Below are 27,108 nucleotides of genomic sequence, written 5' to 3' on the forward strand. Positions count from 1 at the left end.
TGACATTCGGTTACATCCCACCTTCTTTGCTCCACTAAAGTGAAAAGACAGTTAAAAGCATTAAGCGGTAATGCTAGATGTCAATTCTGACAATGATGGAAGCAGCAGATTTCCAACATCTACCAATAAAGCCTTACATTTTGTGCTGCAAATTCACCAGATTTTACTACACGCTATATAGTCAGTTTAAAGGCCTCCGAACATCCCAGATGTAATTATCAGCCTGCTGAAATGAATCCCGCTTCATTAGCTGATCTCCATGTTCCCCCCGACGCGGACGAGGCCTGTTTTCGCTGTGAGCGCCCCAGCTGAGTTAAGGAGCACCAAATGATTTTCCTCAGCTGGCAGAACCCATTATTTATGCTTTTTCCCCATAACCCACAGTCAACATCATTCAACAAAATTACATCTTATTCATTCTCCTGATGGGAAAGCAACCCAACTGCGTAAAAATAAAAACAAAAAAAAAGTTCAGATTGAAAGTGGCTGTGTTGGCTGGGCAGCACAATAATAGCAGTGGGATGCGCAGCAGACTATCTTAAAACATTTGGGCTGCGTGATAAGCATGTTTACCGAGATGGGAAGCATTCTGCTGATAAGAAATGCCTTCGTGTGGCTGTTTAAGTCTAACTAGCCTAACCAGTCTAACTATAGTGCAGTGCCTGTCGGTAGCCTGATGGGAGTAATGGGTTCTGTTTACAAACTCACATCATTATTTATGGAGGGGTTAGGGTTATGGTCTCACCAACCGCCCATCCAAAAAACTTCCCTCTTCACAGGCGACACTACGCTTCCTCGGTTCCTCGGCAAGACCAGTCGAGAAAATCAAAGGACAGACAGACACATGCTTAATTGATTTCGACTCTTTTAGTATTTTAAGAAAATGTTTTAAAAAGGAAACATGAGGAAGCAGTCAACTAATTTCACTGTGATGAAGAGTGTATCGCAAAAGGAAAAGTTTGGATACGTTTTAGTGGCCATGTTTCCATTAACCCACTTAATGCGCTATTTGAAATGATTATTGTTAGTGTTATTATTATTATTATTATTATTATTATTATATAAACTATTTGTGAATTTCAAAGAAACTCAAATGCTGCAAAGAAATGAGTTAAAGTAGTTTTACAGCCTAGTCAAGAAAGCAATATTTTGAGTGAGGTGAAATGGAAACACTTTTTCTGCATTCAAGTCACATGACATCCAAAAACATTGCGGGCAATTTCCCCCCAAAAATCCAAATACGTGGCCGCTGCCAGATACAAAGGGTTTAATGCCCTCATTGCCTTCGATTAAATACTACAACGGCTACTGTGGCGGATTTATTATATAATTGGAATGATATTGCGAGAGGAGCAAACCCAGCTTTATTCACATAAAGTCACTGAGTGGAAACACAGACCATTCGTAAATCAAATCACTTCTATTTTGCACAAAAATGCGATGGAAACACGGCTAGTGATTTGTTCTGTTTTTCTTCTGTGGTTTGAGTTCCTTCCTTTTACAAAATTATACATGGCCATATCAGATTTCTGGAGCTGGAACTTCCGTTTTCATTAAAAGTCGGTTTATTACAAGTCAGATCTATTACCTTCTCCAAAAAAAATCAAGTTCTAACAAATTCCAACTAACACGTATAGTATTTGTTGGATTTGATTTGAACGCAACCCATTTAGCCTATCCAAAAATACAGGCATGTAGTCACACTGGATTTCACTCCCCATTCATGTCAGTGATGGACGGGGCGAGACATATCACTACCAGTCGCTAACTGATCCCGCCTCATTTGCTTTGTGCAGAGTTCAATCACATTGAACCTGATAAACCGAGACTTGAATTTGAACAGATCATTACAGATCAGATATTTAGTGACAGCTCTTGCACTCACTAAAGTAACTGTTAGTAAGCGAACCGGGAAAACTAAAAACACTAAAAACAAGTCTTATGTGACAATAAACAGGAGTGGTCAGGTGTTCGGACAGGTTAGATTAGCCATATTCATCTGGAATTGAAAATAAAGATGAACTGTAAAATTATCATCCAAACTCATCCAAACTGTTTTAAAAAGAAATCACACTACATCAACTTTGATTTACTGTACACGCCGTACTTATTATATGATTATTACGACATTACAGATGGCCTGACTTTACATTTTGCTTTAAAATAAAGCAGTTTAGATCTGGCCAAACTGTTCATGCTTCTTGTCCCATTGAACTTTGGTGTAGCGAAGTTACCGTGTTCCCAGATCTCAGCATTTCCTTTGATGGGTAAAATGTTATCATAACTAATACAAGTGTTGAGAGAGAAAAATTCATTCTTGGCTTCTATCAACTTTCAACCACACGTACACAGTGTTGATCTGTGGATGGAGTTTGCTCAGTCGTCTCTCCGGTCTCTACTGAGGTCAATGACAACTGAGCAAGCTCCATGACAGCAGAGCAAACTGCACGAGATGTGGACAAAAGCTGCAGAAAAAAAAAAGCTGGTAAATCAACCTTGAGTTAAGATTTTCAGTCAGATTAACTGACTATGACTTTCAACCTTCACGCCAAGATACTAAGAAGGCAAAAACATCCAAACAAGACCCACTTTCGTACTGTAGACCAGCTGCAGCAGATTGTGATGCACTTGAAAGTCGGCCAAGTGACAAAACACTAAATAACAGTGCTGTCAACATGATCCATGGCGCATAGCCTGTAAAATGCCTGCTCTAGTATGAAGTGATATGCAGGTCATAACGTGGTCAGCCAGCGCGGCCCGTGCTGAAGGTATAGCTCACATACATGAAGAGCAGCATATGTCGACAGCGAGGCAATTTGCTGCTCAAATCACTCGAGGAAGAAGGAAACAAATAAATCAGTCCAGATCCTCTCGTTCCCGCAAAACCTCAAATTATAAAGCGCATTGTGCCAGTGTTACTGAGGACTGTCACCGACTTTGTGTTTCCAATTAATGATTTACGGCCTGAAATGTGCTGCATTGTGGGAACGTAACTTGGAGGAATGTTGACTGGGGACACAGACGCTGAAAGGAAGGGGAGATTAATAATGAGAGAATATCAGATTGCTTGAGGCGGGGAAGATGAAGAGGGTGAAAGACAAAAGTGCAGACGCAAAATGAAGACAAGATCAATGAGTAAGACAAATAGTATCTCTTATTGCAGTTTGTTGAGACTGCAGCGGAGACGGGTCAAACATATGGTTTGGGAAATGAGACGTGCAAGCTTGTGCCAGCGGTTATCTGATCTCATTTTGTCTTTTTATTATACCCCAAACTGTCCCGAGGCAAATTACAACATACTTTGCTCTGACTGTTGAATCTTGAAATCTGGATGTGCAGGGGAGGTGATTGTTGTGGTTATGTTCTGCTTTGTTGACCTTTACCACATGCTGTCTTCTCCTGCATTGCACAATATCTAATCAAGCAAAGTGAGAGTGTTGTATCCATTTAGGCTGTTTATACGCTGTCTGAGGGCCGGTTCAGCAGCTATCTTCAGCAATAACGGCACATCAGAATGAACCCTGCCACCTTTATAGTATGACCAAATAAACCAGGAGTGTACTGTATCCTTACAAAGGGGGCACAGTTTCCCACAAATGTTTTTTTTTGCTGAATTAGTTTAGACTGTAGGGCCGCTTTAGGTAAATCACCCTGGACGGACGGGCAGACAATAAACAAGCCAAAGGTCAGAAGCTGAATATTTTAGACGTGAAAAAATGCAGATAGAGAAAAAATGTCAAGTAATAAGAAAACTAATCTTAGCCGTAGACACTTTCTTGCTATTCTGGGGGTGTTTCCTTACCCTCTGCTTGTTTTTCATAATGCAGTCTCAACACTTTTTCTGCTTCTGTGGTGGAAATCACACAATGGCCGATACTGATTGCTTTATTTTCTCAGTGTGTACCCCCCTCTCGCGTTTGTTATTGCAGAACAGGAGGATATGCCGGACAGGGGGGCGATGCTGAGCCTGCAGAATCTGAACATTTTCTTTCTAATAATTTGAAATCCTGTGGGGTCGAGGAGGAGAGGAGAGGAGGTGTGTGTGTGTGTGTGTCTGGGGTGGGGAGGTGGGGTGGGGGTGGGGTGTACAGGAGAGAAGGTGCAGGGGGTCTTGATGCTTGCTCGTGGGATGTGTGTGTGTGTGTGTGTGTATGTGTGTGTGTGGGGTGGGGTTTAGGGGGGCCATGCAAAGTGCCAAATCACCAGGTCTGCTCGGGGTGTGTGAAAGGTGAGCACCGCTTCTGAAACTATTTGGGCAAAAAGGGGTCAAGTATTCGGTCTGGTCTGCACGTGCTCAGCGGCTGTGGCTGCTGTTCTGATGGTGATGTGCTTTCTAACACTGCAGCTCCTACAACCCAGAGCACGTGGTCACACTCACGCAGAGGTTACATGTAAAGAAATTATTGTTTTAGTGGGTTAATATGGAGGCCACCAACACACCTGCCCAGAGGAATGTTTTGCATGTGGGGGTGGGTGGCTGGGGGTGGGGGGGAGGTGGGGTACACTACCATTGGCATTCACTCACATACCACTGGTGCCAGCAGGGGATGTGGCCAGTCAGTGGTGTGGAAACCTCCAGAGGTTTGGGAACAGTCAGCACGGAAGAAACCCTCCCTGGTGCAGCTTATTTCTCTCCCTGTAGATCTGCATCTTATCTGTAACATACAAATACCTATACAAGTGATCAGTGAGGAGAAATGCAGCCAACACCTTCCAGCTACATGCCATCTGCAGCCCTCATAACTCGCCTGTCTTGTGACAAGAGGCCAGATTTCAAGATGGAAACAAACACCTTTTGCTTTTTTTTTTTTTTCTCCAGAGCAGCCTGAGCATAAAAAAAAAGCGCTGCAGATGAACAACCTGTAATTTATTGTAAATTATAATACGTGATTAAAAGAGTTAAGTGCTGGAGCAGCTCTCTCTTCAGACTGGATGTAGCGGTCCCTCATATCGGGGCTCTCCGTTTACATTATTCATACGGAGGGGTGTGACTTGTTGGCTCTTTTTTCCGCCTATATAAAACCAGAAGTTCGCGTAAAAGAAAATACAGATGGAGAAGGCTAGCCGGCTCGCTGTGTCACAGAGAGTCCCCTTAAGCCTACGTGACAACTCACATACTGTCCCTTTGTGACCAGCTTAATCGGCAGAATGCCCGGTCTGTGTATGCTTTGTCTTGCCGCCGCGCTGGCTGCGGTCGCCCGGCTCGTCGGCACTGTGGGGCCGGTGGTCCGATGCGAGCCGTGCGACGCCGGGGCGCTCCTGCAGTGCAAGCCCCTGCCGAAGGACTGCGCGGAGCGGGTGAGGGAGCCCGGCTGCGGCTGCTGCATGACGTGCGCCCTCGGCGAGGGACAGGCGTGTGGAGTGTACACGGCGCGCTGCGGCTCCGGCTTGACCTGCCAGCACCAGCCGGGGGAGAGCCGACCCCTACAAGCTCTGCTGGAGGGACGGGGAGTGTGCTCCAGCGCTCCGTCCAAAAGACTCAACAGCATTCTCATACCGGCACAAAAACCAGGTAAAAAGCGATGTTTTTATTTGCTTCTTTTATTGTTTATTGTTGGGGTTTTTTTTTTTTAGTGCGTGTTGTTATTTGGTGGATTTGACAGGCGCTCTCCCCATGAGGTGGTGCTCTTTGCTGACCAGCTCTGGGGAGCTCCCTGTTCATGGAAACACTGATAAGTGCGGTGTACTGATAGTGGATGAGATGAAGGTGCTTAGACTGATCCACTTAAGATACAAGGCACAAAGACACATGCGGAAAATGTATTGTTTTGGGCTGTTTTGCGGTGTAAAAACACCAACCCTGACCGTGGGCTTTTCACAGGGGAGGTTTGACATTGCACAGTGATGTGCTGGTCACGGGTTAAACAAAATCCCATAGGCTCCTGAAAGTTTTTAGAGGATAACAGCAGCCATGAGCTTGGTGGTTGGAGGTTGACGCAGCAATCAACCGTTGCTTCCCCACCTGGTGCTCATTTTTTTGTCCTTATGCAAAATGCAAAATAAAATCGTTTGGGCATATGCAGACTGTTTGTTTTAAGAAAGGGCAACACTGCTTCTTCTCTCTTTCTCCCTAACACACACACACACACACACACACACACACACACACACACACACACACACACACACACACACAGCCTGGCTCCCTCAAACCAATAGTTAAGGAATGCCACATACATACTGTAAGTATACAGTATTTAGCCGAGGCTGTGCGTAGACCATGTCCTTGTCTTCTGTAATGTCCTTATTTTCCTTCAAGTAAAGCTCATGGATTTTTGTGCACAGCATGAAAATATGTGCTGCAGCTTTCCCGCTCCATGTGGGCCAAAACATCTCAGCTGTGTGGTAAAGGGAAGGGGAGGGGGAGGCAGGGGTTGAGGGGGAGTGGGTCATTTCTCTTGAGTTCTCCATAAGCAGCCAACACACACTAAAACACACACAATCAGAGCCCCGTTATTAATGAGTGTATATTTGCCTCTGTGCATGCTAGAATAATATTGAGACATCTCATTTGCATGGTGTCTCATGTGAATGGATGCCTGCTGCTCACACCGGTGAGACGGCACACATGCCACCTCGGTGTGAATACACACAGTTGTGTGTTTGGGCACTGCTGACGTCAGGCCTCCAGGAGCGTCTCTGTGTGTTTTCTTCTTCCTGGTTATTTGGTTTGGCCGCAGTCATGTGTGGTGTGCAAGCACTCAGCAGTCACATTGTCATGCATACACACACACACACACACACACACACACACACACACACACACACACATGCATGCATCCAACAACATGCATACACCCACTTGCAGAGCATCAGCAACTTATCCAAGCTGTTTTATTTCATTTAGTCTGAATATTTCACTTTTTGCTTCCCTTTCACTTTATATCTGTTTCTCACTATTTGCATTTAAGACAAAAATAACATTATTTCTTGAATGGGAGCAAATCGTTCCATCTTATAGCTCTTCCCAGGTCTGTGAGGCAGCACATAATCAACTACAGCAGAGACACACATATCAATGCATGCTTATTTACATACTTATCTCCATTACTCGAGATGGGGGGAAAAAAAGAGGTGGGAAATGATCCCAAGCGCCCCTGTTGGTCGCAGTGTGTTACTGCAGCCCACTGGTTTCCACCGCCATCAGTCCCCAGCTCCAGAGCAGCCTCTCCTCCCAGACATTAACAAGCTCTCCTCACCGCAGTTTGTGCTGTTTACCCCTGTGCCATTATACAAACAAATTGCGTAATGTGTTTATCTAAAACACCCCAGATTTCCTAGAAAGGTTATATAAAAGTTTATATTGACAATAAAAATTAATTCTTGCAGGAATTTTAAACAGGGCTCAATATTTTTGTCCTCGGTTGTGGACAAGAGTTTAAGAGAAAACCATGTGGAGGCTGCATCGGGTTAAAGAGCATCTGCTGCCTTTTCACTCTGTCGACGCAGTTGATGCTGTTGTTGACATCCGTGTTATTATTCTAAGTTCTGGCGAGCCTGTGGAGCCCCACCACGTCACTAATTGATCAGGTGGTCACAGAGAAAGGGTGGGCTGCCAGCCCGCCTGCCCACACGAGTTACACCCTTACATGCCCGCCCGCCGCCCTCACCGCAGCTCTCAAACACAAAATCTGCTTTGAGTTAACAGTTTAAAACTGTGTTTGGGTGTGTGTGAGCCACTGCATGTGTGTTCCCATCGTCCCCCCTGCCTGTTTGGGGACGTCGTCTCCCAGCTCGGTTAGCGTCTTTGACTGTGGCCTTGTGGTGGTGTGGCAGACCAGCTGGCACATGGCGGGTAGTTTGGTCCTCTCCTATATTAGGGAGGAGTGTTTGGAGCCCCCTCCTCTCTTCCTCTCGGTCAGATGGTCCCCGATTTGACAGGAATCTTTGCCAGCACCACGGGCTATTAATATATCTGTTCCCTTATCTCCCACCGTACCTCTTACTGCCCTAACCTCCTCCTCTTTTAGGCCCAATCCCCTGTTCCCCAACCTACACATGTAAACACACACAACATCTTCTGCTTCACAGCGTCCTTAAAAAGCCTTGTTTAGACTCCTCTTTGTGACTCTATCTCTTGGTCTGCATACTGTGGAAATTTGTGGATATGAAATCGTCATGTTTCTGTTTATTACTTGGCTTCATTTCTGGCTCCAAACAGCCCACAAGGCAATGAGCTAACTTTATTTCGTCTGTTTTAAACAGGCCTCTTTAAGGCATCTTAGAATTCTCTGTTGGATTAAGTGCAAGAGAAGCAGCCATTCATCATATTGTATCATGGTATTTTATAAAAACTGCAAACTAAAAACAAATCTATGATGCTGATTTGTAGCTTCCGATTCAGAGTTGAAGGGGAAAGTTCAGACAAAAATAAATTATATTTACCAGCTGTGAAAAAGTATTATTGCACAATCTCATAATTAAAGCCTTAAGATTGTTTAAAACCCTTTGGGATTTGTGAATCCTTTATTATCCTTTATTTCTTGGGGGAAAACACAACAACCATTTTCAATTTCACTGCATTTTCTGCATCAAAACCACATAAGACCAGGTCTAAGTTAAAAACAACCACACTTACACTTGTCAAACCTGGACTAGATTAACAAGAAGACCCCAGAGACACTTTCGAATCTGTGAAGCCTGCAGTCTATATGTCAACACAGAAAATCAGTGATTTCACTGATTTTTCTGCATTCAGAGCACATAGGACATTAAGATTAAGAGAATGTTAACAGTCCCTGCAGTTTACTCCTAATCAAGTCCAGATCTGACATGTGGAAGTGTAATGGTGTAATGTGGTTTCAATGCAGAATAAGCTGTTCACAAAGCTAAAATATAGATTTCACAAATCTGTGTGTGGGTTTAAACAGTTTTAAGATTTCTAATATGATCACTTTTTCGTAATTTTAGTGGCACAAAAACAGAGAATCAGCCTCTAAATTCTTCATTAATCTAACCCAAATCGGAAGCTACCAATCGGACTTCAACTTCGACATGTGTCAATGAGTATGAAACAGTTTATAAACTGCGCTCACCTTACCTTTCCCTACACAGAGAATGGTGAAAATCAGGTAGAAGAAGGTTGTGCCAACGTGACCCAGACGATGACTGTGTTGCCCGGCGTGGCGACTGTGAAGGGCGGACACAGACGGGGGTCAATAGACACCAGGCCTACGCTGCACAACAAGCTGATCCAGAAGGATCAGAACAGGAAGACGCAGAGCTACAAGGTGGAGTCCGTATCAGGAGGAGCCAATATGGACATGCACAACTTCTCCCTGGAGAGCAAGAGGGAGACTGAGTATGTAAGTCACACCCAGAGGCAATGACATTTGTCATTTCACATGCTAGCTATCTATCTATCTATCTATCTATCTATCTATCTATCTATCTATCTATCTATCTATCTATCAAATGGCAGAGGTTCATAGATACAGTAAATGATAGAATAAATCAAATGTATGATTAAAATTATAAATGGTCCCTCACAAATTACCACATAACATAAAATAAATGACTAACTTTCTATAAAATGATGTCATCAGTGGCTCTTGAGCTAGCTAGTTCGATCATGAGCTGTGTAGCTAGCTAGTTAGCTTGAGAGCTAGCTAGCTGCTGTATTTTTTAAACGATATTTACCTTTAGACAAAATAAAATTTGATTATGTTGGCCAGTCCAAAACAGAAATCATTAACATCACACACTCACTCAATGAAACAAGAGTCTGTCGTGGAGAGACTGAAAACTGTTAGTCTCAACTTGCTGAGTTTTTTTTTTGCTAGCTAGTTACAAGAGGATCCATCTGCAGGCTGCAATACTTGCAGTTACACCCACTTCATGTTACGCCCACTGCATTTTACATCCACTTCATGCCACGCCCATTTCACACCACGCCCACTGCATACCACGCCCACTTCATGCCACGCCCACTTCATGTTACGTTTTGCTGCTGTACCTTCTGGTCCAACGTGAAAGGGGTTTAAGCTCGGCAGCCATGCTGATGAGCTAAAGCTGCGCTGTTGGACCAATGAATATGTTTTAAAAGCACTCATCCAAAACATCTCACTCGGAGGCTCCGGCACCAACAGGAGTTCCAACTCGTGAATGAGACGCAACAGGTCCGTTTAACCAGTCTACGGTGGCTGGCAGCTCACTCTCAGTCCAAACAGAGAGGCTCTCTATAATAGTTAGTAAAGATATATGGAGGAGAGGGATGTCAGGTAGCTCTGCACAGACTGCTGCCCCTGCGACAGACAGGATACGCAGTAGTAATATGGATGTGTCACTCCTCCAATACTTCCCGGAGTGACTTTTCACATTTGCTGGCTATTAAAACAAAATGTCATCACAAATAAAGCATCAATTAATTGTAGCATTCACAATATTCACTAGAGATCAGGAGGAGGTATGTAGAAACAGCTGTTTATTTCATCTCTCTCTCTCTCTCTCAGTCAGTGTCAAAAAATCCTGTTTAAAACGTTAAAGCGCAGCAGGATAAGAAACCAAACTAAATGTTATTTCTTTCTGTCACTCTCCGCTTTGTCTAATCATCATGTACACACAACAAGCAGGGCTCAGCTGGTCGGATTGTGTGTGTGTGTGTGTGTGTGCGCATCAATTATATGTGAAACTATGGCAGGGCAAATTAGATGTAATATTAATTCAATACTACGAATAACGATAATAATAACTTAAAACAATTACAATACAATACGATTAATGGGAAAAAGCCAAATATCATCTTGACATTTGTAAAGGCAGTAGCTATCAGTGATCACTCTGATGATCGTCAATCACCCTACAGCTTATCATATTTTATGTGGAGTGGTGGCAATTATTCATGAAACCTTACTTTTATAATCCAGTTGTTATTTCTCTTTATGTGCATTAGTAGCAATTGTTTATGAAATCACGGAGAAACAGACTTAATACAGTAATTCGATCTGATCGCAAGATCTTTTTTTGACATCTCATGTGGTTCTGCCTGATTTAGCCTATGCCCCTCTCTTGCAGTCTGCAGACAGACCCCTCTTGCTAGTTAGCTCACAAGCTAACTTATAGTCTACATACAGTAATTAAATCTGCCCAGACATCATGAATCAAACATCACTGGTGAAAAAAAGTGTGATGAGCAGCTGGAAACTGCTAGCTAGGTAGCTTTCTGGCTAACTTGTAGTATTTACCTTTTGACAGCTTCTGGTTTGGTATCCAGTTTTTTAATGTTTTCATACTGCAGTATTTGATGGTTCTGTGCCTTTATGAATTACTGCCATTAAATTTAATGATAATAATTTCCTGTCTTTATCATGTTTCAAATACCTACTTAAAGGTATCTGGTGGAGTTTTAATCGTTTTTTTTTTTCATTGCTTCACACCAAAATCACACTGTGTGTGTCCTAAAGGCTTAACACACATATTGAATCTGAGTCTTAGCTCAAAAAACATGTTTACACTGGCTTGGTTGTCTTCTTTTCTTCATTACCTCCTATTTTATTATCTCTTTAATCTCTTATTACCATCTGTCAGTGTTAATAGGCCAACTATACTGTAGCTTAAGCCATGGAGAACCAGCAGGTTGCAGGTTTTCTTTTTTTTATGCCTTTTTCAAGAGCTGATAAAAGAGAAGTGACATGAAATCAAAAGACTCATCAGTGAAATCCCCTTTGTTGGAATTAAACTCTGCAGAATACTGACTCTCCATAGCACATGGCTGGCCACCCTGGCCCTGTGCTGTTGACAAAAATGCTTATCGCTGTCAACCCGTGGTAGGTGGTGTGCACGTGCAGGAAAAACACAAGATACAAACAGTAAGGGGAATCTCTCATGAAAACATTGCTCTACAGAGCAATTTGTGGTCAGAAACTCCACCAGGTCCCTTTAGGCGATCTAGTGTCATTTAAACATCATTATTTTTTAAATTACACACCCTTGAACATTTTTGTTAGAGAAGGTACCACTGATGTCTCATTTGGGGAATAAAACTGTTCAATATGGACCAAACAGTGAGTTCTTCAATGCAGCACAGTGATTCAGTTTTACAGACCATTATTTGAAATTTTAGCCAAAATCACAAATTTCAGGATATTTGCATAAAATTATGCACAAGATATTTAGAATATTTCATTTTGGTGTGATGTTGCAGCCATAAAAGTTATGCCCACCTTCAGTTTTGTTCAATGTAAGCATGATATATCTGAAAGGGTGTGTATGAACTGGCAGATTCTGAATATATGTGATCATACAGTGGGGGGAAATGTAATGTAGGGTGCAGGAGGTTAACTTTTATACTGTTATACTGTAATGTTTACCATAAACTTCTCAGACTGCATGAACACTTCTCATGTTCTTCGTGTTCTGTGATTGTGTAAGGATGAGTGTGTAATTTTGGTGTCGTTGGGGTGTGTTTGCCGTGTTGCTAGGGACCATGTCGGCGGGAGATGGAGAGCATCCTGAACAGTCTTAAAATCAGCAACGTGCTCAACCCGAGAGGCTTCCGCATACCCAACTGTGACAGAAAGGGCTTCTACAAGAAAAAACAGGTGAATGGCTCTCCCTGCTGTTTCTTCCTCTTACACACTGTCTGTCTCACACACACACACACACACTTAAACATACACTTAAACATACACACACCTGCGGACAGGCAAATAGACCCACCGCATGCCTGAACACTTCCAAAGAATCCTCACGGACTCATCCCACCCACCTACACATACACAGTCCCCTTTTTTGTGCAGCTCAGGTTGCCTTGACAGCGACATCAACACTATATTATCAGAATGGCTAATAACCATGTATTACTCCAGTAAATGCACTGCAGTCGTCTGACTCATGCCTCACAGGAAATGAAGTCGGTCAGGTGTGTTTGTGGGTGTGCGGTGTGGGGGGTAGGGATGTAAGAATGTGGTCTGGGAGTGTGTGTGGCACAGTAGATGTGGCGGCAGGGGAGTGTATGTATGGCGCTTGTTTGATGGCGGTAGTTTTGGTGAGGGTGTGTAGGTGTGGGGTGCTGTTGGTGAGGTAAAAAAAACAAACATGCTGTCACTGGTTTAGTTTTTCTTGTCCGTGGTGCAGCCGACTCGGGGCCACCCATAGCCTGCTCATTTGCGAGACGGGGAAAAAAAAAAAAAAAAAAAAAAACCCCAAAAAACGAGGAAGCTGAAATTTGTTGGAGTAGTTTGGTGGGTGACATGTGCTGACCTGAGGGGAGGAGTGGCAAGACGGGAAGGTAGTGCGTGGATGGGAGGGGGTATTTCTGAGAGAGACATACAGCGTGTCAAATAAATACCACCATCCCATTTCCTGAGGTTGGGAGCCTTATCGGAGGGATTCCACAGAATCCCATTCTGAGAAACGCATGAGTCACCAAAAAAACCCCACAAGCACCATGAGTCAGAGACCAACTCGAGCGTTGAGCCATAACAGACAGACACACACACACACACACACACAGAATAAAATCATCCTCTCAGATTCTTACCTCACTCTTTCCCCAAAGTCTCCAAAGTGCGGTTTCATTGTTACTTTTATTAAAATCAGACTCTTCCTTGTTCTTTTACTGGATTTCATCAACAAATACCTACCAGGAAAGTATCAGTTCTGGTCTAAGTGTGTGTGTGTGTGTGTGTGTGTGTGTGTGTGTGTGTGTGCACGTGCAGCAGTGTGCCAGCCCTTGTCACCCCTTTCTCAGAGGGCCGGTGGGGTGCAGGGTGTTGTGTTAAATCCATCTGAGGGGATGTGCCTTCACGGTGTGTTGCAGAGATTTATGACCGGAAACACAGCGAAGAGGAGACCGTGTGAACCGTCTAGGGTGACAATACTGTGAAAAGAAGGGAGCAAGCATGGGGGGTGGAGGGGGTGGGTGGGGTGGTTTGGTGGGGGTGAAGGACTGAGCACACAAGCTGTTTCGGTATCTTCAAGCAGATTCTCCAGCCAAAATCTTTTAATATCGTATAGTCGGGGACTGTTGAAAGGTGGACGGTTAAAGCTGCTAGTTTCATCTTTCATATGGACCTTATCCACCAAATAGTACCAGGAAGTGACTGAGAACCAATCTTGATTTCAACCAAGAGGTTCCAGAAACGAAAGGTCAACAGAAACTAAAATACTCAGAAACAGTGTGTGTTGCTGTTCTGAGGATTAACAGATTAGATAACAGTTTTCACACATGACCAAACACTACATATAGTCGTTGTCTGAGACTTACAGAGGAGTGTATGTGTATGTTTTTTTCAGGTTTGGGTTTCAACTGCTCCTTAAGAGCTAGAAGTGTTTCTTTTTGTGGTTGTTTTACTGACCTCAATCAGCAAATGTTAAATTTCAGTTTAGTTCCTCTTTGCTTGCTAAATCCCTGTTCCTCCCTATACCGGATATTGATTGTAACTGCAGCCACTTCTTGTTTGCAGTTGGGTAGAAGCTGCAGAAACAGTAAGTGATTTTAAGTCCAACAGCCTGGGCTACCAGAAAGTCCTGCTTCCTGAGTGGGGACTTTTTAGCGGTTAGGACCTAAAACTTGGAGAGAAGTCCATCTGGTTGAGATGCAGGGAAAAAGTCCAGAGTTCCTGTAGGGTTTCTGGGTTCCTGGAAAAGTCTCTGAACTGAAAACTGAAACTATGTGGTCAAATTAGATTCATGCTGTTTACAATGGAGTCCAATGGTGGCAGGTTTTCCCACAACAAAAAGACAAGGATCGAAAACGACAATAGAAACTACTCCTGCAGCATAATTGGCTTCCTCGCTGTCCACTCCACATGATGTGTTGCAAACAGTCATTTTTCTGGCCTCACGCTGTCGCTCTCTTTGCAGTTATCACTTATGGCTTTGTTCTTCAAGCTAGTCACCAATGTGCAAGCTACAGAAACAGTGTGTTTAACCATATTTTGGCTCAAGATGAACTTGATGAGTCGTCTGAGCGCATTTAAAGTAGAGAAAAAACTGTACCTCCTGCACTTTCTCACGATTGGTCAATTGCTTTGTGAAGCGGACAATGCGACATGATTGTCGGTTAAAGAAAGTTGCAGAAATTGTTCAAATTATGCTGCAGGAATGTTTTGATCCCATCGGAATACTTGTTGCTATTTGTTTGCTATATTTACAGATTTTGGGTAAAATAATGTTTTATGGGTCAGTTATCACGAGTAAAAAGCATGTATGTTTGTGTGTGTGTGTGTGTGTGTGTGTTGTGGGTAATGTGAGTGCTTCAGGCCTGCAGGAGTAGTCTGAGCAGGGTTAGCTCTACCTCCAGCTACAGAGAAACCTATTTTTAGCAGCAGTTATATGAATTGGCTCAGTATCCCAGTTCAGGCCGTGCATGCCCAACACTGACCCACTCATTACACCCCTCAAAGTCTCACTCTCTCTCTCTCTCTTTTTCATCGTTTCACCCACCCATCATTACCCCCATTGTGCCCTGCCTACAGTCGTCCACCCATCTTTTGTCCCGCCTGCCCGCTCCATCATTCTCTCTGTCCTGCCCTTCCGCCCACCTGGCTTTTCCTTCCTTGTTTGGCCAGGAATCACCCAGCAGAGGGTTGTGAATGGGACGACAGTGTCTGCGTCTGTCTGTGTACTCTTTCAGAGTTTCATGTGTATGTGTTGAGAGGAGGAGGTGGAGGAGGAGGAAGAAGAGGCAGTGGGTTAAGGATGTGAGCCAGGTGCCTGCGAACCCTTATCCCTCCTCCCTCACTCCTCCCTCCCTCCCTCCCTCCCTGGGTCCTGACAGTGCCAGGCCCATAAGGGCTGACTTATTGAGCGTGACTCAGAAGGATCTGTGGAAACGTACACACTGACCACAATGGCTTTATAATAACTGGCCAACCTTCGGGGACTCAGACAGCTATTTTCACTCTGTCTCTCTCCCTCGTTCTGCTCGCTCCTTGGATTTCTAATCCATCCCTTCTTCCTCCTCGCTGGGGGATATGGAGTCCTTTTTTTTTTTTTTGGCCATGGCTGTTGCATAATATTTAGGGGAGAGTAATATTTTTCAATATCAATGCAAAATACGATACCTGAGTTTTGGCACTAATACCAAACACTATGAAAACAAACACATGTTCTACAAGATCCCTTTATTCATTGTGCTAACTACAACAAACTGAAATGCAGGAGCAGCTGTGCAAGGAGTTGCCAAAATAAAGAAATAAAAACTGTGATGCAGATGAAGAATATCAAAGGATATGTCACTAACACTCTCCTGAACTCTCAACCCCAACTTTCATTTCTGCTCCATGCTTGATTTTATGGACAAATTTCATTGTATACTCAAAGTTTAATACCCAACCATAATATGTTTAGATCTCCACCTAATAATACTGTCATTATTGATTGTTATAGCTTTTTTTCTTTTTGTTTGAGCCCAGATTATATTTTACACTCCTGCAAAGCCTCATGTTTGTACTTCAGTATATGCAGCAATTTATCAATCACAACTTTGCAAAGCCCAGATCATAAAATTGTTTTTAAATTTATGGTGATATGAAGTGGAGGAAAGAAGCAACTTGTATTACAGAATTTTGAATATGCAAATATGTGGTAGTTTTAGTTGATAAATGATCTGTCAGACCATCACTGATCAATTTTCTGTTAATAAAGAGATATCACCTGTCCAATTTAAATGATTTTCTTCTTCCCTTCATGTCACATTGTATCTCTTCACCACATCCAGTCATTACTTATATCCCTGTTCTTTGCACTTTGTGTAAAGTAATGTTTAGGCTCTTATTTTGAAGTTTGTGTGGCTCCATACTTCTAAAACAAACATATTGTTCTGGAGTTGAATTCACTTTTTTTATTATTATTTTTTTAGAAAAACTAATATCCTGCAGCTGTTCCTGGTGCACTTGCAAACACAACCACAGATGCACCTTTTTTAAACAAATACATATACTTGTGCCCCTATACACAAACACACACACACATGCATTACATTTTATGAGCCTGTGTTTATCCTGTGGTCAGACCAGGTTCTTTTTAATGTCAGTGAAGCCCAGAGGCGCTGCTATTAGCTATGAAGACCTGGATCACAAGCGCACGCATTCATATGCACAACACACATGTATACACACCCCATAAAGGTAGCATTATGAACACGTGGGGTGGATAAAGTGGGCTTTTTTAGTGACAGCCATGTGGACCAAGCAGGGCCAGTGCCGGGCCGGAGAGGTTCAGAATATAGGGCACAAGGTCTGCGCTGACCCGGGTTTAAGACCCTGTGGTCCAGGGTGCTGGGATCAGTCATGACTTGTGTTTTGAGTATCAGCTACTCACCTTATGTATTGTTGAAAGTTGCTCTGAAAAGTTTGTGGCCTGCTTTTGCAGTGAGCACGACAACTACAGTTAGCTTGGATTTAAGACTGATACAGATCGGTTGCTTAGTTGCAGTAAATAATACGAACAAGGAACAGCGATGAGGAAAAGTATGATTAGAGATTTCTCTACCTGGACCGATGACGAGGTAGAACTGTTACTGAAGGTAAACACGTGAGTATAGGACCGTCCTGGTGGTGGAAACACTGATTGAGAGTCGTCGCAAAGCAATTATGACAACATATTATAGAGGTACCAGGAGTATTATCCATCGAATCCACGAATTCGGGAAGAATACGTCGTAACAGATGCAGTTTGACCCAATCAGGAAGAAAACGACAGTATCTGCATCATAGTTCCCGAAGGAAAGTTTCTGTCCGTCCAGACTAAAATGCAACCCTGGACTTTTCAAACTAAGGCTTCGTACACACTACTATGTTTTCGTTTGAAAACAGCATTTTTTCGAAAACGACAACCAGATGACCAGACGACCATTTTAGTTCCGTATCTCAAATGATCTCCGTCCGTGCTATCACACTTGAAAACGCATACATACATGAGCGATCACGTGCAAGCCGGTGTAAACAGGAAGCAGATTGTCCACTCTGCAGTTGATTAGTTGTAAAAAATACTATTAACGAGGAACAGCAAAGAAGTTGTAGCATTAAAATGCAGAATTGAACTGAACAACAGCTGCTAGCAAAGACACCAAGGTCAGCCGCTCCAGACTACAACACAAGCCCGGAATTTTCAAACTGAAATGGGTCCAGCAGCGTTTACAAAAGTCTCAGTTTTTTGGTGCTAGGAAACTCGGAAAAACCGGGACGGGAGGTGAAAACGAAGCAAAAGAGATGCGTCTAAATGAAAACGTAGTAATGTGAATGTAGCCTAAAACAGGCTCGAAAATCCAGGAGTAGTGTGGATGCCAGGAGTAAACGTAGAAAATATATATTGTAACATTATAGACTAAAGTTCAGCCAAAGTTAATATGAGACATCACTTTGAGTTGGCCAAACCGTGTGGCTCTCTTCCAAACCTATGGTGTTTACAAAGTCTTAGGGATTCCTACCAGATATCCACTTCATGTGTTTAACGTCAGCTGAACTTTGGAAATCATTTTTTGCACAGAAGTAATGCTGCGTTCACTTGTGCCTCGGATGTTCCCATTTCCTGAGTTGGGAAGCCGTTCTTCAGACTTCGCTGTGTTCCTGTGCTTTTAAGTCAGAACGTGGAAACAACATGGACGCTACAAAGCAGACGTACTGTATTTTATTACTCAGTGTGTTAAAACAACACGTTGGTTGCTGTTTCCAGTATTTGTGTCTTTTCTAACTAATCTAGGTCACGCTATGTGGACAGCACCTGATATCATATTACCAATTTTTAAAAAATAATATGCAATATGTGAATTTGCACCATTAATCAAAAGTTCCCCACCATCAACAAACATGCTCCAAGTTCCACATTGCTCAATGTAGAAGAGGTCAAATAGACTTGAATACACCTTAAAAGGAGAACAGTGTAATTGTGTAAAATGTATAAAAACATGACATTTCCACAACAAAAAGTTTAAACTCAGTGTCGCTTTGTGTTCAGTGTTACTTCTACAAGTCTTTCATTAGGAAGCTGTAAAGTGACGTCCAGTTCTCAGTGGAAATTTGGCTTGTCCTACAGTGTGTTGGTGTGTGTGTGTTTGCGTGTGTGTGTGTGTGTGTGTGTGTGTGTATTGAAGCAGGAAAGAAAGGATTGCTTGAGATGACTGCTAATAGTTCACAGATGAAAGAGAGACTGAACGGAAATTCAAAGGTAGCCAAGCAACAGGGGAATGCACACATGCACATTTTGCTCTTCCTCTCCCTTCCGCCTCTCCTTTGGCTTTTCAACCCTCCCATACACACACATGCACACACACACACATACACACACACCAGGCACATGCAGGACTCTATCATCATTAACCAGAGCAGAGGAACACAATGTTAAGCTCCTCTCCGCAGACTCGTCCGCTGGGTCGGGGCTAAAATAGAAGCTGGCCGCAGACTCAGACGATGGCACCATGAGGGGGAATGGAGGGAGGAGAGAGAGAGAGAGAAAACAGAGTGAGACAGAGGAGAAGGAGGAGGAGGACGAGGAGATGTAGGTAGGAGGAAAACTGAGTTCATCAAAAAGAGTCCCTGGATGATGTGAGTGTGTGAGAACGGGGCGTGTTGGCCTGCGTACTTGCCCCCAGACTGCTGCAGTAGTAGTTGGCGAGGTATTTTAATAGGCCTCTGTCTCTATAAAGCTGCCTTTGATCATGCACTCAGGCTGCACGTGGATGTTGACTACGCCGGAAACAGACACCTGGTCACACTCTAAAGCCTGTCTGTCTGTCTTCCTCGGTGTCGCTGCACAGCCGCCTACGATGCAGTCTGTAAGTATTAGGAGAGTTTTGTTTTGGCTCTGCACCCCCCTCTGGGTGTAGGAATTTAAATTAAACAATGACTTTGAGATTAAAGTGCTGATTTCAGCTTTAATTTGAGGGTGTTTACATCCACATCGGATAAGCCGTTTAGAAATTATAGTCTTTTTTTGCAGGGTAAAAAGTGCTCTGAATCCCACGCTGTTCATCCAGGATGGAGAATGGGCATGTTCTCATTTCTCAATGGCAAAATGTGTCATTTGATAGTGTGTGTCTGCTCTAGAAATGAGTCATATTGGGTGATATGCCACCATTTTGGTTAAAGTCAAGGCAACTTAAACTAGTTGGTTACCGTGTGGGAAACTGTGGTTTGACTTTACTACATTTTGGGAAATATCTCCCAAAGGAGTCAGAGGGAGCTATACACTGTAATGTAATGAAATATTTCTTAACAAACAACAGTGTGCGGTGGATAAACTGTGGTTACTGTAACAAGACTGTTGGACGTTACTGCTGCAGGCTGTTGTTGGACAAGAAACCACAAATTATTGTTTTTATATTTAGGTACTTAAGGCTAGTGAAGTTGAGAGGTGTTTGTAAGAGCCAGGCTAACTGCTCCTTTTCTTTATGCTAAGCTAGGCTAATCGTCTTGTGGCTAGAGCTCCACAGTTAATGTAGAGACATGAGAGTGGTATTGATCATCTTATCTAACTCTTGCAAAGTAAGCGAATAAACAAAAGAAACTGATGTTGCGAGTCTGCAAATTGATTTTTACATCCTACAGAAATGAATGGAAAACAGTGACAAAAATCTAAAGCATTTGTGGTGATGTTGTCAGCAAAACTGTGAGGTATTTGTTGTAATAAATGGAAATAAGTGCTTTTATTGCAATATTAAGTTAAGTTTCATACCATACAGAAAAGAATGGAAGTCAGCGGAGGGCAGAAAAGTGCATTTATATTGGCTGTGATATAAAGTATGAGAGGTTTGTAGTAAATGGCTTAAATATATAAAAGGACTATGTATATATACTTATGGAGTACATTACTGTACTGCACTGCAGAGAGAGAGAGAGACAAGCGTGTCTCGGCTGTGGCTGCTCACCTCGCCGATCTGTCACCACTCCCCCGTGGGGGGGGGGGGGGGGGGGGGGTTGGGGCAATGGGTTGGAGGAGGATTATTCTGAGCCAGAGTTTAGCCTGGCCTGACTGATTGTGTCGTTTCATGTGTACCCCAAATGGAGCTCATAAAGTTGCCACTCTACAAAGCCCAGCCCCCTGCGGGACATCTGATATTACTGCGTACATGCGTGTGAGCACATGTGTGGAAGCAGGTGGGGGGTACGCGTATGTGCACAGTGCATGCGACTCGTTTCTGTGTGCACCTACATGTTTAAAGATTGTGTGTTTATGTGCGCACATGCACACTCGCTCGCTTGTGCACGCGCAAGCCATAATCAGCTCCAGATGATTTTGAGTGTCTGCCAGCTTCCCAGAATAGCAGCGCTGGTTTCCCTGCAGCCCTCCATCTGGCCTTGGCAAATATTTTAGCAACTCCATGTTTACCTTCACACTCCTTCACTCTCGTTCACTCATTCCCAGCCCCTCTCTATCAAAATGATCTGCTTTTTTTTTAATCACCGGTCAGGAGCACATAACGCCTGAGAAATAAACTGCTCCACAGCTCATGTATGGGACAAACTCTGCAGCATGCTGGTTGCACATGGACAAAGCTTTCCGGCTCTGATCTTCATTATCTCTGATAGTTTTTATGTGCAGCAGAGCAGAGCGTTCCTGTCCATGATCGATGAGATGTTTGTCTTATTGGAGTTCTGCTGAGGCACAACTCGGCCTCCTGACAGTCATCCAAAATCTAAAAGCCAACAGAGAGATTGAGTGTTGTTATAAAACACACATGCACGTTGAAGGCGGTGTTGATAAAGCTGTCAGGAGAATAATTCCTCACCCTGGAAATGCTGGTCTTTGGAGCGAGTCGAGTGACGATCATGTGTCCGTCACCTGTCTGTGCAGTCCTTCTCGCTCATCTCTGCATGTCAAATATGTTTGGTAAAAAGCAAACAAGCACCAATAATTTTTTTTTCTTTTCTCCACCTCATTTTGCAGTGCCGTCCGTCCAAAGGCAGGAGGCGGGGATACTGCTGGTGCGTGGACAAATACGGACAGCCTCTGCCCGGCTTGGATGGCAGGGAGCGGGGCGAGACGCAGTGCTACAACCTGGAGAGCAAATGAGGGGGACGGAGGGACATCGAGTGGATGGAGAGAGGAAGACAGTGAATAAAGGGGTTGGGGTTAGGAGAGGGGATAAAGACAGAGAGAAAGAAAGGAAGGAAGAAAGAGGGCCTACTTTGCTCTTGCATGTAGTTTTATGTAAACATTTGAAGGAGCTCTGGACCTTTGATTTCAGGTCCCATTTCTGTCAGAGAGGGAGGGGAGGGGGGAAAGGGTGGAGCACAGCCTCTGCGACCGGCCAAGACTCCTGTCCATCACAGCTATCTGGCCTGTGCTTAGGGAACCTCTATCCTTTCTTTAAAAAAAAAAAAAAACGATAAAGCTGAAAGCTGACAGAGAAGAGGGGAAGAAAGAGAGAATCCTATCATCTGCACTATTCTTTTAGAGAGAGAGGAAGGAGGGACTTTTCCACTCACTTTAAAGAGGACTTTGTTTGTGACTGACCCTGAAAAAACCGCACCACCACCGTTTCTATGTGTTTGTCTGTCTGTACATGTGTGTGTGCTAACTGCGTGTGTCTTTATGTGTGAGCACCTACGTGACGAAATGTAACGTAACGTGAGCATCCGCTCACACAGACATGAGTGAGCGGATGCTTTATTTGTGTAAATACTGTAAGCTCAGTTTAGAGATGTCAGACTGCCCATCCCGAGCCCCCGCTCCATTCAACAATGCAGAAAACAAAAACACTCTCTGGCTCAGGGTCCATTTTGAAGTGAAGGATTATGGGACAGTTAGGCTTTGATGTTTTGTCCAGCATGATGGCCACCAAAAGGCCCTCCTTGCTGCCTCTGGATTTTCCCTGGGAAGGGAACGGAGGCAGTTACAGTGCCTTAAACATCGACCTTTCTGAGCCTTCTCCCTCCCCCACCCTCTGTGGTCCTCGACTAAAGGAATACCTTACTGAAAACTTACCCTCTGAGTATTGAAAGCTTGAAAATGTACATGGCTCTAAGAAAATTGTAGCTACAGCGGCTGTAGTTGTTTTGGATTTACAGCAGTTAAAAATGATTTGAAGATGACCCAGTAAAAAAAAAAAAATCCAGCATTAAAACATACAAACTTCTGAAACTGCTCCTGCTGCACAATCCACTTCTTCGCTGTTGATTCGTTGGCTGATAGCTTCACATTAAATGTAAAGTACACTAGTTCTGCCAAGTGTGGATAGTGTGACATGGACTCTGCTGTGAAGGAACAAACTGAAAGGATGGACCAACATGGATCAAGCTGCAGATTTTGCCAAAATATTGGCCTGGTTCCAGACCTTCATCTCTTTCGTTTTTCCACTGGTTGATTGTGTTCATCAATGGCTTCTCAGCATTTGAGGAGCTTTGTGAGCTGGAATATCAATGGAGTCATCATCTTCCTTCAACAACCCACACCCGAACGATTTATAGAAATAACAACTCTTAAAGTTGCATGTTTCTTTAGTTTAAACCAAAACATTTTCTTGGCATCTGCCACCAGAGTGTCCATGAAATGTCGCTACAAGAGCCCCTTTTCCATTGGTCAAAAAACCCACTAAGACCCGCTAACATCAGGCTTTTGTCAGCAATGGAAAAGGGTTCAATCGGCAGTCACACCGGGGTCAAATGACTCTGCAGTAGATGCAGGTATTTATCGGCTTCGGCTCGATCGGCATTGATGTAAACACAACACCACGGGTGAACACGCAAATTTTTCGCCGCCCCTTTTCCATTTTTCAGAGCACAAACACTGTAAACACACCTGTCACCTGTCAGCACGGTGCTGTCACACCAGAAACACCATGACTACACTGCACTCAGGGATGAAAGAGTGAGCTGCAGCCCCGAAATAAGTTTTAAAAACAATCACCAATTAAAGCGCCTTGCACGGAGGCCCCGATGGATCCATTTTACCAGTTTGCACGGCGGCTAGCAGTTTACTCTTCCTCCCTTGCGTCTGTGTGTGTGTGTGTGCGTGCGTGCTCTTGCTCCCTACAGTTGTGTGTGTCCTTTCGGGAACCTCATCTGGCGGTGTAAAAGGAGTCCATTTTTTTTTGCGGGTTTGAAAAAACTTGCTTCTACCTGCTAATTAAGGTGTAAAATCGTATTAGTGGTTTTGCAATACAATATAACCCCATTTCCCAAAAAGAAAACAATAATGCAAACATACAATTCAGTCTGATTATCAGGCCACCTAATAAATACCTTATGAGGTTAGCTCTTTATATTTGAAGTTTGCAACAGACAGAAAAAGCTAAATGAATGAACAACATATGTAGGTCGTGTTTAGCTGTTTTTTTTTTGCCAACACTAAACTGCAGTCGTGGTCTGAGAAGTTTCCATGGACATTTTGATGCTTTTTTTGTGACTCTTAAGTTGTTGATTCAATCCATTGTGATTCCTGTGGATCCAAGCTAACTGCACCTTCTCTGAGCCGCTTTTCAAGCTGACAGGAGGCAAGTATTTCAGACTCAGACAGGTTTTTGGTGAGGTATTATTCTGAGCTGCTCACACGCTGCCCTACAGTGTTAGGAAACAGTTTGGTTAGATTAGTCTGTCTTCTGTCTCTTTCCCGCCCCCTGCTGTTCCTGTCCACACCCATGTCCCGGGGTGCTGTGTGTCCAAGCACACTACAGCTCAACCCTCGCTCCGTCCTTGTCCTTGTCCCTTGTCCGTCATGAAGCTTCGGTGCTGAGGTCCTGCAGTCCTATATGTCTTTACCCCCAAAAACCTTGTCCTTGTCTGCGTCTATGTGCCTAATCCTGTCCCTGCCTCCTACCCACTAACCCAAGCAGCCCCCCCTCCAGCACCCTGCTCACCTCTGGTCCTCTTCCTGTCAGTGGTGCAACCTGGTGTAGACTTGTTTAAACGGGGCGAGCTCGGTGTGACCGTCTTGCCCTGCCACAGGTGCCAGCTGCCCTTATGCTTCAAGCACAAGCACTTAAAGCACTTTAGCTGCGCCGCTACTCGTCAGTGCATGCAGTTAAAGACAATTGGACCTATCTGCATCTGCATACCTTTCCTTCGAGGTAATGTCAGATGAAACAGTGTGATACTGTAAGAAAACAATAATAACCTGAGAGGAAAAAAAAAAAGAAAGAGAAAGAGAGAAAGAAAAAAAACGAAGCTACACCAGGACTTCTGACAGCAAACTTAGCAAAACTCCCCTCAGAAATTTCCATTCAATGCAACTTTTTTCTTTTTGTTGTTGTTGTTGTTGTTGTTGTTGTTTTTGTTTCTTTGAAAAAAAAAAAATGCTCGTATGATCGTATGCCAACAAATCTCCACAAGGTGGACACAGCACCAAATATGCATTCACACAAGTGGTAGGGGGTCTGAGGGAGGAGGCGTGGTCCTCCCTGAGGAGCTTCCTGCCCGATGCTCTCCCACATCCTGTGTAAAGACTTGAAAAGTGGAGAGAGTGCCGACAAAGAATGCTTGGTAGCCCAGTAGCTCGGTAGCATGAAAATCGGCTGTACACTTCCTTTAATAGACAGCAACAACTTAACAACCAGCCTGTTGGTGCTATATCCCATCTATTCAAAGACTTGATGTAAAGGGGAGGAACATACATACAAATATGTTTAAGCTATTCCCTCCCTGATATTTGTAAGTGTGTCTTTTTATATATATTATTATTATTATTTCCTGGCCAGCTACGTGTCTGACTAGACATCATGTACAGTACTTAAAAATAAAAATTATTTATCTAAAAGAATTATAAGCTGATCCAAACTAGGTTTTCTTATGAACAATTCAGTGACTCACCGATTGCACAGTAAAGTCTATATGATTCAGTGTATTTTGGGGAATATAATCACTAATGAATGTTATATTTTTTAATGAACCTTTTCCTTCTGTTGCTCAGCAGTGTCATTTGTAAGCTCCGTGCCCCAGCAGGCGAGTTTCAGCCTCGGGGGGGCAGAATCTGTGTCAGTCAGGCACTCAGGTCTCTTCCGGTCATCTGAGTTCACTGCCTCTTAAGGCCAGTGAACCTCTCACCTCTCACTAAGTCACTTCTCTCCATACACACCCGGCCATCCCAGCCTCAGTCTGTTAGTTGCAGAGCCAGGGTCACACTCCTGTAATAATGTCACTTTTTATTTTTTTCCCTGCTGGTCACGTTAAGAATCTCTCTTGTTCACGGGTAAATGTGTTTTGTTTTTTTTGTTTTTTATTTCAAGTTTATCCTTCAAAGAGTTATTTTGATTCAAGCTTTTGATGATACTAAACTAGAAGTCACACAGAGAAAGGAAATGATTTTGATTCAAGATATAATTTGTATTTAATGTCTTTTTTTAAATAAAAAGTGAACACATTTTAAGACACTGTCTCTGAGGTTTGATTTCTTTGTTTCCATCTCTTTTTATTTCACAATAATCAGTAATAACTATTGGATCTATCCACAAACCTCAGCAAAGAAACAAAACAACAATAACAAACAGCAGTGACTGAGATGTAGCTAACAGCAACATCATATATCCTTAATTTACAATGGATATATATATATATATATATACATAGTGGGTATAGATATAATAGTGGAAACTGTAAGTCTGGAAAAATACAATAGCAGTTATGTTTTTCCAAAGTTAATCTCTCCAAAGGTAAAAATTCGTCCAGGATCATCCAAAAAGTTGGAGGAGATTCATTTTTCCAACATAGGAATATGCATTTCTTAGCAAAGTATGTTATGTTTATTTATATCTGCATTTTATCTGCATTTTTTTTTTTCTAGATGAAAATCGTTTAGTAGATAGAAACAAGGGCAAATTCTTACATATGCATAAATGTTCCTTTTTTTGTCTTACACCTGGCACAGTTTAATGAATTATCTTTAGAGATCTTATGCATCTTCATTCACTGTAGAATGTGACAAGTTGAGCTTACTTCGTCGAAACTACGTCAGTTTCCTAGAATCTAGGAAACTGACTGCCTTGAAAAAGTAAATATAACTATTACTTGTAAATTATTTTGAGTTCATATTCACTTGTAAAGTTTACTTAAAATTTCGCTGTGTTTACTTCATTTCATGAAGTTGTTCCAAGTTGTAGCAACTTAAGTAAAACAGGTTAGTCTGACTAAGGTGAAAAGTTGTGTTTACTCAGTAGGATTTAGGAAACTGATTGCCTTTAATAAATCAAGTAAGCACAACAAAGAATGATTAGTTCACAGGATTATCTTTAAT

General features: G+C 43.0%; 1 protein-coding gene across 1 annotated transcript; it reads left to right on the forward strand.

Annotated features, from left to right (window-relative positions):
- Positions 1 to 4,614: 4,614 nt before the first annotated feature.
- On the forward strand, positions 4,615 to 26,244 carry igfbp3 (insulin-like growth factor binding protein 3). Its single transcript, XM_056378433.1, has 4 exons — positions 4,615 to 5,512; positions 9,055 to 9,305; positions 12,420 to 12,539; positions 21,829 to 26,244. Exons 1-4 carry the CDS (start codon positions 5,149 to 5,151, stop codon positions 21,952 to 21,954), a joined length of 861 nt encoding a protein of 286 aa, XP_056234408.1. The 5' UTR covers positions 4,615 to 5,148; the 3' UTR covers positions 21,955 to 26,244.
- Positions 26,245 to 27,108: the final 864 nt, after the last annotated feature.

This window comes from Seriola aureovittata, chromosome 6 (assembly GCF_021018895.1).
Source record: "Seriola aureovittata isolate HTS-2021-v1 ecotype China chromosome 6, ASM2101889v1, whole genome shotgun sequence".
Classification (NCBI taxonomy): domain Eukaryota; kingdom Metazoa; phylum Chordata; class Actinopteri; order Carangiformes; family Carangidae; genus Seriola; species Seriola aureovittata.